Genomic DNA, 11993 nt, shown 5'->3' on the forward strand with positions numbered 1-11993 from the left:
CGTACCGACAGTGCCCCGCCAGCAGTCCCACCATCACCCGAAGCTCTGCTCGCGACAGTTTCAGGAGCTTTTTGGCGTAGGTAGGTGAAATCTTCACGAATTTCTTTGTCTGAACAAGTCTAGGAGTGTTAGTCCAGTGGATTGTCCTGCTGTTCAACTCCCATAGTCGGATCGCAGCTTTATATTGGTCTTTTCTTATCCCACAGAAAGGCTCAGGTCCAGCAGGTGTTAACCTTGATGCACTTTTTGCAAGTTCATCAGCTCTTTCATTTCCTTCAACCCCACAGTGCCCTGGTACCCATAGTAGAGTCACCTTATTTCCTCTGGCCAGTTGCTTTATGGTGTTACGCAATGGTATCTAGATATCTGCAAACTAATCAGGTTAGGGGAAAGATATTCTCTATTGTATCTTTCTGAGAACCATATGAATGAGAAAGTTGAATGATAATAATAATAATAAACTTTATTGATCCTTCCTGACATTAAACAAATGTATAGGACAAGTCATATAAAAATAGTATACAATTTCATAGAGAGAAAAAAAACAAAAAAAAAACAGATTCAAAGAATGGAGTCCCTAAGGAACTCTCCAACACTATAGTAGCATCCTTTAATCAATAGCAACTTTACTTCTCGCTTGAAAGACCTTCCATTCATTGATTTCAACCTACTAGGCAAACGGTTGTACAATTTAATGCCCATAAAGCTCGGTGAGGACTCATATTTAGCTGTACGATGTTTGGGGAAGGCTATGGTATCAGTATGGCGTGTTTCATACCCATGAAAGTCAGAGCATCTCTTGTATTTACTGATGTTAAGGTGGATATAATTGAGGCAATTAAGAATGTAAATACATGGGAAGGGAAGCATACCAAATTGACCGAAAATCGGACGACATGAATCGCATGGCCGAAGTCCGAAAATAAGTCGTACGATACGCTTCTGAGAAATGAAAATTCGACTTGACACTGTCGAGGAGCCCCAAAGAACCACGTTGTAATTTAGATGACTGTAAACCATGCTGTAATAAATAGTGAGTAGCTCCTCGACAGGAAGACAACTCCTGAGACGCAATAAGGCATAGTAAGCACTGTTCAGCCTCCCACAAACATGATCAATGTGGAGATGCCACCTAAGGTTTCCGTCCACATATAAGCCCAGAAATTTCACGTCGTCGGTCGCCCTCAATTCTTCCTGTTTGTGTTTTATAATGAAGGGTTCGACACTCGGGTTATCTTGATTCCGAAACCTAACTATTACCGACTTCGTCATATTGAGAATAAGTGCGTTTCTGTGGCACCAATCAATGAAATACTGTACTATCGTTTCGCACAGCGACTTCAATTCCTGCAAACTTTCCGCTCCAATAGCGATAGAAGTATCATCAGCGAACATTATGAGAGTATGGGCTACAACGTATGCAGGCAGATCATTAATAAATAATAAGAACAGAAGCGGGCCCAGTACAGATCCCTGAGCGACACCCATGTTGTTGGTGTATTCGTCAGATGAACCGTCATTCAATCTCACATAAACTTTTCGATCAGATAGAAAACTCTTGACCCAATCAAGAAACACGCCCCTGAATCCCATCTGATACATCTTATTCAAAATGAAGTCATGTTGCAGCGTGTCGAATGCCTTCGACAGATCAAAAAAAATACCTGCCACGTAGTCACCGCCATCCAGGCAGCTGTAAACATACTCGAAAAATTCACAACCGGCCGATTGTGTCGACCTGCCATGCCTGAAGCCATGTTGTTGACTCGATAGTATGGAATACTTTGTCAAATAATTGTACATGCGATTATATATGACTTTCTCTAAGATTTTTGACAAGTACCACGAAAGACCATTGTTACACTAATGCAGGTACATTTATATTGAGCATTGTGACGACAATTTCGGCTAGACAGTGACATTATGTCTAATTTTGGAACCATTTTCATAAGAATGATCTCAAAAAGGTATCGATTTATTGTTACCTCAAGGGTAAACACAATATATTATAGTTCGGACCTGGTACCAAGTGATTACCATCTGTTCCTGTTCATGTCGAATAATTTTGCTGGTGAAAAAGTCGCTTCAACTGAGGCTTGTGAAAATAGTCTCAATTTTTTGCCAATAGGGCAAGGGCTTCTATGAGATTGGCATAATGATATTGCCGTCTAAATTGCAACAAGTTTTCAATCGAAACGTCGCATATTTGACCTAAATCGGATCATTTGAACTATGGTAATTAAAACCTTGTTTTCCAAGCAAAAATAATGGAATTTTTTACTACACCTGAAGATATCTTATTCGAGAAAATAAAATCTCAATAGTAAACTAAAGATAGTATGATGCTATCATTGAAGAATTCCCTTTTCAACATCGCTTTGAAAAGGGGCTTATGAGTAGGTGCGTTCGCAATGATTCAGTCTTAAATTATCTGAATTCTGAGTTAGTATGTTGGAGGAGACAAGGATGATAATATATTCCAATATTTTTATTTTCTGATGTTCTAAAGGTGGCGACATGATCCCCATTCAACTATGTTGATCACTGTTATATTCTTGGACACGATAGTCTTTTGAAAATTCTGAATATTAATTGTCCTCCTTCCATTCGTGAAATGAATTATTGAAAATGTAATTTTTTCAGCACTACCTGAAGAAGATCCGGTGATAACAGGGGTGGAGCCACAGTATCAAATCGGAGACGAGATAAATCTGAACTGTACATCAGGTGGAAGTCATCCTGCATCTATTTTGCATTGGTACATAAATGAACAGCAAGTAAGTAACTTTCATTCACCACTAGGCTATGGCAAACCCCTCATGTGATCATCCAGTACAATAAATGGAATTTGTGAATTCAATGTTATTTTTAATTCTCTCAAGTAAAGGGTGTTACTTTTTCGAAGTATATAACTTTAAGTTAGCATTACTGTTCAAGATGGCGACCGATGTAACAGCCGTCAAGTTTGGTTTGGCAATTCATCATGAATAGACTCACGCCTGAACAACGCTTGCAAATAGTGCAATTTTATTTCGAAAATAATGGTTCTGCGCGGAATACGTATCGCGCACTACGTCCATTTTATCGTCGACAAAATGAAATGAATGGCTACGTCACCAAACTAAATTGCCGCATTTGGATTGAAGATAATCCTCAATTGTATGTCGAAACACCGTTACATCCGGAAAAACTGACTGTTTTGTGCGCTTTATGGGCTGGTGGAATCATTGGTCCGTACTTCTTCAAAAACGATGATGGCCAGAACGTTACAGTCAATGGTGATCGGTATAGAGCCATGATTACTAACTTTTTCATTCCTGAATTGAACAATCATGATGTCCAGGAACTGTGGTTCCAACAAGACGGCGCAACATGTCACACAGCTCGTGCCACAATCGATTTATTGAAAGACACGTTTTGGACCTGTGAATTGGCCTCCAAGATCTTGTGAGTTAACACCGCTAGACTACTTTCTGAGGGGCTATGTAAAGTCATTGGTCTATGTGGATAAGCCACAAACCCTTGACCATTTGGAAGACAACATTCGCCGTTGTTATTGCCGATATATGGCCACAAATGTTGGAAAAAGTCATCGAAAATTGGACGTCCAGATTGGACTACATCCGAGCCAGCCGTGGCGGTCATATGCCAGAAGTCATATTTAAAATGTAATGCCACAAGATTATCTTGCGGATAAATAAAATTCATGTCAATCGAATGATCCATCGTTGTTTTATTGCAATTTAAAGTTCTATAGCTCTAAAAAAACACCCTTTACTTTTCATTCCTAACGTACAATAAATTTGGGAAAACTCTACATTCAAGGTTTTATATCTTGAAATACATCAATGTTATCTTTTCAGATTGTCACACCGGCATCTTTGGTGCGTTACCCCAACACTTTACACAAGCACGGTCTGGTTTCCGTGACGCTAGGGCTGAAATTCAATCTCAGCAGTCGACATTTCTTGGGTGGCTCTATGAGAGTCAAATGTGTTGCTTCTTTATCTCCAGAACTCTGGAGAGGAGACAGAGAAAGCGTGGTGCAAAGCACATCCATAAAGGATATGAGGGAAGCTCTTCTACTTGGTGAGTGGACCACCCTCATCCAATATTCCCATTATGGTGTGTATATCGGTTCTTTTATTTAATCAGGAAAGGACCAGGCAACAGCCCAAAGAAAAAATAGTCACCGGCTAATATTTCTGAATTTTTTGTATTTTGTAGAATATCACCTCCTGAACAAAAAATCTATGGATCCAGCTCAATTCTAGGACTAGTTTTCGGGATACAGGGTGTCGAAGTTGGAAAATGGAATTTTCTTAGGAAAACATCTTGAATGTAACGCTTTTGCTAGACAAATATTGCTTACCCATAGGGTAGGTAATTATTTTAGACTGATTTAATGTAGGATCCAGTTATTGTTCCCTGTAAATAATTGAGGTGGTCAACAGGATGTTTGGAGACCTATTAGTTTCTTCAAGTGTCGAGGGCATGACAGTTTCAATGAATTCATAGGGAACGAATTGTTATTGTACATATAATGTAAAAAGGATGTGTAATTCTTCGGGGTGTCGAAGATGTGTCATATCGGTTGTCTCTTAAGAGACTTACTGGGGTTGGGAAAGTTCGAGGACAAGACGGTTGTACCAGATGTGTCACATCTGTGTATCAGGTTCTAGTCCTTCGAGAACATTCGATTTCCAGGAATCCGCGAAGATCTTTGTAGGCGGTACGGCAAAACTCTTATTGGACTAGGGGATGGTACTTTCCCTAAGAGTGTGGTCAAGCCGGAAGGAGGGAAGGATATTCAGAGTGGACGGAGTAAGTTGCGGTCAGTAGGGAGTTCAGTTCAAGTTAAGTCGAAGATGGGTAAAGTTCAAGTTCGGTCTAAGTCGAAGTAAGAGTAAGTTCTGTCGGTTGAAACTTAAGACGTAAGACGAAAAGACGGTTCGCGGACTAAATTAAAACAAGTCGCGAACAAATCAAAGACGAGACGACCGAAACTTGTAGTTGGGACAAAGACGTAATAATCTAAGACGTTTCGAGTAATTAACACTCTAGTTAAAGACGAAATTCAGTACCGTAGTGAGAAACTTGTAATTAAGACGTAATTAGGATCTTCTCAATACTGAGTTTGTACTGTATAAGTGTGGCTTTGTAAATAGAATAAATCAAAAGAGTTTAATTATTACAAATCCGACAAAGTCACGAAGAAGAAGACGAAAGGCAGGTAATCGAATCATACCTCTAGACGATCGATTAACCAAGCCTACATTACTATTAAAATTATTGTTAGATACGGGGTGAGTCGAACATTACTTGAAATGAAATTGGTTTTTAGTCGTCCGTTTTCCAATTTTTGGTCAATACTCTCAGTTCGAGTATTGGCGTTCAATTGTTGTTATTTTGTCATTGTACAAGGATGTCCTAAATTATTGGGTAAGCAATATTTGTAGTGCAAAAGTGTTTTATTGAAGATGTTTTCCTACGAGAAATGTTACTTTGAAGAAATGCAATCATCAATCTACCACAACCTGTATTTAAAAAACAAGTTGTAGTATTCAGTAGGACCCATTGAATTTTTTGTTCAGGAGGTCTTATTCTAAAACATACGAAAAATTCGAAAAATTAACCGGTGACTTTAGACTGCTGCCTATTCCTTTTTGACTCTTTTGAATCATATCAGTCGGCGCTGAATATCCATGTATAGGACGAATCGTAAGTGAATTATAGAAAATTTTCAACAAAATATAGTCCAAACTCCCAATCAATTTTTGGTAATGTTTGGCATTGCAAAATACCAAAGTTTCTTCTTTGAATAAAGACTCTATCATTATTAATAGCTAAACTATGAATTTATATTTTCATATTTAGTAGATATGTTTAATAATTGTCGGTGGTCTCAATTTTTTTTCAGTGAGGAGCTCAACATATAGGAATTCATCTTCATCAATTACCATTTTACTTTTATCTATAGTAAGCCGTTGGATATGTCTCTCTATATGATGAAGTGAACTTTGAGATGCTGAAATATGAGGAATGGTGAAATTTTTTAGTGCATTTGTGATGATTGTATTAAAGCGTGTAGACTGAACGATAACGATATTTTGAACTCAAACCGAAAGAGAAATATTATAAATGATGTACATCCAATGTTTATTTAATGTCATTGATAATCTATTTTACATGAGTTTGCATTGACTATGTAGGTTCATTCTGAATAGTGCAACCGATTTCGAAAATTCTGGGTTTTTAGCTGTGTTGCTGGGTTGATTTTGAATGAAGGAGTTTTCCAACGCTGTTGAAATATTGGCCGATAAGGCTTTCATTAAAAATGGAAGAATATTCGATTATTTCAATATAGCAGTTAACTGTGATTTTTTCATAAATCAGTTATGTATACGCATACGATGTCTAATATTTCAGTGTATTATTCATTATCAGCCTTTAGTCTCAAAATATTTTTTATTGCATTATGAATGGAAAATTCAATAATTGGAGACATATTGTAAATTCAATCATAGTGTAAATAGTTAGACATTTCTGCATTAACAATCATTTATAGGGTATTCCATTATTCGACAATAGAATGTCATACTTTTTCTCCTTTTTTTTATCGGCTTGCATTTAATGAAGACTCATTATCATTGCAATATCGATACCTTTTATTATTCTCAGTTCTGTCAATGGAATGAATCTCTGACCAAACTACCATTTCCATTCCCATGAAATTATAAAGTATTAATACAACATTAATGGCAATTTTGATAAAATAAATCATTTATTGTCGGATATTGAGATAGGTATCCTTATTACAACATATCAATGTACCCATCTAAGAGCTCTGAGACATCATCCATGTATACTTTTCATAATTTATATTCAAATCATTCATTATTTTGTAAATCCGAATAAAGAATTACATGAAAAAACATGACAAGTTGTTTAATTTTGTTTAACAAAATTTTTGCATGAACTTCGAAGTTACAATTTAATATTTGTCATCTTCAAACCAATGATGTATCAGTAATTTTCCATTAATAGAAAGGACACCCTTTGAATACATTTATGTTATAGGATGGTATTGATATGAAGGCATTTGCATAGTGTAGAAATGTCTTTTGTATACTTTCGTATCGACAATATTAATATATACAGTGTTTGATACAATTAGAATTAGGCAATTCAGTACATGTGTAATAGGTACAGTTCACTCGAATGAGCTAAAATTCTAATAAAACAAAATTTCTGAGACATGAAACATTGAGGCAACTTTTCGCTTGAGCAAGGATCAATGATGAGGCAGCAGAGTATGCTTATGTTCAATTGTAACTCTGTCTAGAATACTCTATATGAAATCACTAAGTCCAAAGCTGGATACCCATTAGAATCAAACTATTTATATTGAAATCATATAACGAAAGTAAGATCAATAACGTACAGAGAAAGACAGATAAGAAGAGGCAACGTCAAAGTTGTTCAAAATTATATTGAATGCACTTTGCAAGAGAAAATTCTAAAATTGGAGAAGAAACTTTTCTTCTCAAAAGTAATTATGATTCTTTCGTGGATCTGGAATTGATGATAAATAATATTAGATAGTTATAATTCTACATTTACGAGTATAAACGAACTTCATGATATTCTTTTGTCTGAAGAGAAATTGAAAACTATTTGTGTAATAACTGTTAGCGATTCTCTTTTTTCCCTATTTCAATATAGAAAAAACAGAAGCACACAAAATATTAAATGCTTAATTATGCTGATTAGAAAAATTTGACCTTTATAAAGGTGGTTTCTGAGGAATCAAACCGAGTTCATAAGGTGAGTAAAATAAATATTCCTTATTACGATTCTATTTTGTTGATTGTTTCGCCAGCTGAAAGAAGCTGAAAAAATTGTCATGAAATTTATCAGGTGAGCCATATAAAAAATTCATTTTTGATAATGCTCTAAAAGAATTCCGATGAATATTCCGTCAGAATAAAAGCATGGTCCTACAATTATAGTACATTTTTTTACCCAACTTTGAGAACTTCTTTCATTGCATACATTTGTATTTCGGTTGAGCCAATTGTTATATTTTTCGTTACGTTTGTTTTGTGTCCAATAGCAACTTAAGAAATTAATCGAGAGCTGTCAAACCGCAGCTTCTAAAATTTAGTCCTGCGCTGTTCGCTGGGTTTGATCATTCAAAATTATTCCCCTTGCTGAAACAACAAAAAATAGAATTCCTGTGAACAGCTGCGTTCATTGTTAGTTTGAATTCGAATTTTTAGAGGTTTTAATTCTTATTTTAATTTTAATTAATCATTGTTTTTCCCCATTTGAATCCACCCTAAAATAGAAGGCTGGAATGAATAATATAAAATACTAGTAATTGACGGCATGATGATAATTCAAAAAAACTTCATTGCAGAGAAATTTGTATGAATATTTCTCATTTTTCTCAAATACTTCACTATTCAGGATGTGTCAGTGATACCCAATATTTCTCATATTTCAATGATTAGTGAAATTTACTCAGATACGTATATAAACAGTCAAAGGGTTACAGACTTTGCCGTCCTTTTAGAAACAACCCTCCACGAGGGATGAATAAGAAGCAGAAATTGTATTAAACTTCAAGTCTCGAACTTTCTTTTCAGAAATGGCCAACTTGCATTGCTAGTAGTTTGGCAAGAGAAGAAATTTTCTCTTGTAATCTTCTCATTGGATTTTATAAAGAATTACTAAAAATTATTCAAATTGAATATTCAAATTGTGTTTTATGTGCTTCATATTTCATTCGGAGGAATTATTATTTATAATAACTCAAACTGTAGGTATTCCCAAATTGAATCACGAATTTTCAGGATCCGTAAGTACCAACATCAAATTTTAAGGCGATTGCAGTTTCCTGATCACTGACACTTTAAAATTTTCCCACACCAAATAGCACCATCGAACTGACAAAAATATTTCAGTAGTATTCACATACGACCAGTTTTCTGATACACTCACGCGATATTGCCCAATTTTTTACATCCCTATTTTGCATCATCATGAACTGGAGCTATCCTGCTCCAATTCCCTTTATATTTATGATAACGCTGCACCCTTCAAAGAGCGCGCTCAAAAGGGGAAAATCGTTTGTGGAAATGTAAAAGATGAGATCTTGAAAAGTGCTGCCTTGAGTTTCGTTTAATGCTGAGTTCGATACAACCATTCGACCCATTTTCATGGTAATTGGTAGCTTTATCCGAGTTCCTGAAATATATTGTCAATTTGAGGAAAGTATCAAGGAGCGTTTACCATTTCCCCAGAAGGATTTTCATATGTAAGCTGTTTCAATTTCAATAATGAATTATTTTCAAGACTAATCAGTTTCCTATTACGTTAATTGTAATTCGAAGAGGAAAATATTATTTGAATAAGTCATTTCGACAAAAGTGGAAAATTAATATGTATGTAGGCTTGGTTAATCGATCGTCTAGAGGTATGATTCGATTACCTGGCCTTTCGTCTTTTTCTCCGTGACTTTGTTGGATTTGTAATAATTAAACTCTTTTGAATTATTTACATTTATTTTCAAAGTCACACTTATACAGTACAAACTCAGTATTGAGAAGATCCTAATTACGTCTTAATTACAAGTTTCTCACTACGGTACTGAATTTCGTCTTTAACTCGTTTGTTGATTACTCCAAACGTCTTCGTTTATCACGTCTTCGTCGTACTTCAAGTTTTCGATCGTCTCGTATTCAACTTGTTCGCGACTGGTCTTAATCTAGTCCGCGAAACGTCTTTTCGTCTTACGTCTTAAGTTGACCGCCCGAACTTGACTCGCCTTCGACTTAAGTTAAACTGTACCGTCTGTACCCGTCTTCGGTTCAATTTGAACTGTATTCTATGCCGATTGAAACTACCCTCTCTCGAATATAGACCTCCCTTCTCCCGGTTCGACCACACCCTTAGGGGAAGGTACCATCCCCTAATCCAATAAGAGCTTTTGCCGTACCACCCCCAAAGATCTTCGCGGATTCCTGGAAATCGAATATTCTAGAAGGACTAGAACCTGATAAACAGATGTAACACATCTGGTACAACCGTCTTTTTCTCGAACTTTCCCAACCCCAGTAAATCCCTCAAGTTTTACAACCGACATGACACATTCTTCGACACCTCGAAGAATTACACATCCTTTTTACATTATATGTACAATAACAATTCGTTCCCTGTAAATCAATTGAAATTGTCATGCCCTCGACACTAAAAGAAACTAATAGGTCTCCAAGCATCCGGTTGACCATCGCAATTATTTACAGGGAACAATAATTGGATCCTACATATATTTTGTTCATTAGAGGAGAAATGAATCGGTGGAGAGAACTTTAGTTTGTTTTTCATGATTTTGAAACAAAGCAAAACTCTCAACTATAACTCATAAATGAATGGAATCTAAAACTAGAAGGTTCAGTGATTTCTAGCCCTTGAGTACTTTATCAACGAAAACAAAGAAAACATGTTTTTCGATTATTAAATTCCAATTTTGTTGTTGAAATTTTTTCTTTGAAATTGGAATTTTCTCATTCAAGAACCTCAAATACTCTATTTTCTGAATTAAAAGTTTCTTCACATTTAGGTAACTGATCCAATGTGATAGGTATATGAAATACCTTGCCATGGATGCTTTAGATGCTACATAGGTCAATCCAAACAACTCTCAAAAATTAAAATCAAACAACATTAATATGATTGTGATATGAAATTGAGGCTTAGGGAAAATACAACTTCGCTTGCAGAACATCATTTCACAGAAGATCATAATTTCGACTTCAACAACACGAAGATAGTGGATTATAAAACAAATGGAAAGACATGAAACACTTGCGAAATGGTTTTCATACAACTGAATGAGATCTTCAGCTACAGGACCGATACACAAGATATGCTAATCCATTAGGGAGATTTGTGAAGTCCATATAACCCATAAATATGTTTCTCTATTTCAGTATCGTAATGAGTTCATTACAGTTCTAAAAACAGTGCTGTAATGAACTCATTCATTACAGTACTAAAAACAGTGCTGTAATGAACTCATTATACCATTGTTTTCAGTTACATTTTTCGTTTTGTTTTTGTCTATACTGACTTCCGATCCTATTGAATTTCAACACTCGTCAACTTTCAATATAATATTGATTTGATATGGTGAAATTATTTGCAGCATTATCCGCAATTTTTCATGATTCCATCTGGTTCAGACCTTGCGAAGTCAATGATTATTTATTGATGTCATACAATGTCTAATTTTCATCCTGTGACATTCATACAAGATATGAACCAAACATTTTTGAAAAAAATATTATACACCCTCTACTTTTCCTCAAAATCACAATCATTAATTAAAAAGTAAATTTTACATCCTGATATTTTTATTTCGACAAATGGTTTTCGATGAGCAAATTGGAATTTAATATAATTGAGATTAGCTGTTGTTACCGAACCTTTAAAATCCTGTTACTCAAAAGTTAAAAAATTTACTTTACATGAGTTTATAAAAGAATAGGATCTGAAAATCACTCAAAGATTCATATCCTTAAATATCCGCATATTATCTATCATGTAACGCTCTGTATAGACCTCATTTCAGTACTTACTCAAAAATTACTTGTTGAGTTATAACAGTGGAATGTGTCAACGAGAGTCCCCAAAATTTTACAAATTTGAACACTTCCAGATTCATCTACGATCAATTTGAAAGTATCTACGTTGAAGTTGGAATTCGGGAGAAGTTGTTCTCCTTGCATGAACTTACTGCCTATAATTATCGTCATTAGGACTTACCGATCGCTCTATTCCTTAATTTTAAAGGACTTTCCGTCATTGTCAAATTCGTGAGGTTTAATTCTCTTCCCATACTCAATTTCACTGCCTTGTATCTTTATCATCACTGCTAGTAATTGACTGTCGAGGTTTCATAAATCTATAATAGAAAATTAAATTGA

At 35.4% G+C, this 11993-nt stretch overlaps 1 protein-coding gene across 2 annotated transcripts in view; it reads left to right on the forward strand.

Annotated features, from left to right (window-relative positions):
• The window catches only part of LOC123673159, a 46241-nt gene extending 39857 nt beyond the window's left edge, over nucleotides 1–6384 (forward strand). The window contains exons 4-6 of one of the 2 annotated variants that reach the window (XM_045607616.1): nucleotides 2644–2777; nucleotides 3864–4125; nucleotides 5921–6384. In XM_045607616.1, the coding sequence (XP_045463572.1) occupies nucleotides 2644–2777; nucleotides 3864–4125; nucleotides 5921–6009 (485 nt within the window). In that variant the 3' untranslated portion in view covers nucleotides 6010–6384. The remainder of the gene's footprint in view (nucleotides 1–2643; nucleotides 2778–3863; nucleotides 4126–5920) is intronic. The other variant, XM_045607617.1, reaches the window with a different exon arrangement.
• Nucleotides 6385–11993: the final 5609 nt, after the last annotated feature.

The sequence above is a fragment of the Harmonia axyridis genome, chromosome 2, assembly GCF_914767665.1.
Source record: "Harmonia axyridis chromosome 2, icHarAxyr1.1, whole genome shotgun sequence".
Lineage (NCBI taxonomy): Eukaryota > Metazoa > Arthropoda > Insecta > Coleoptera > Coccinellidae > Harmonia > Harmonia axyridis.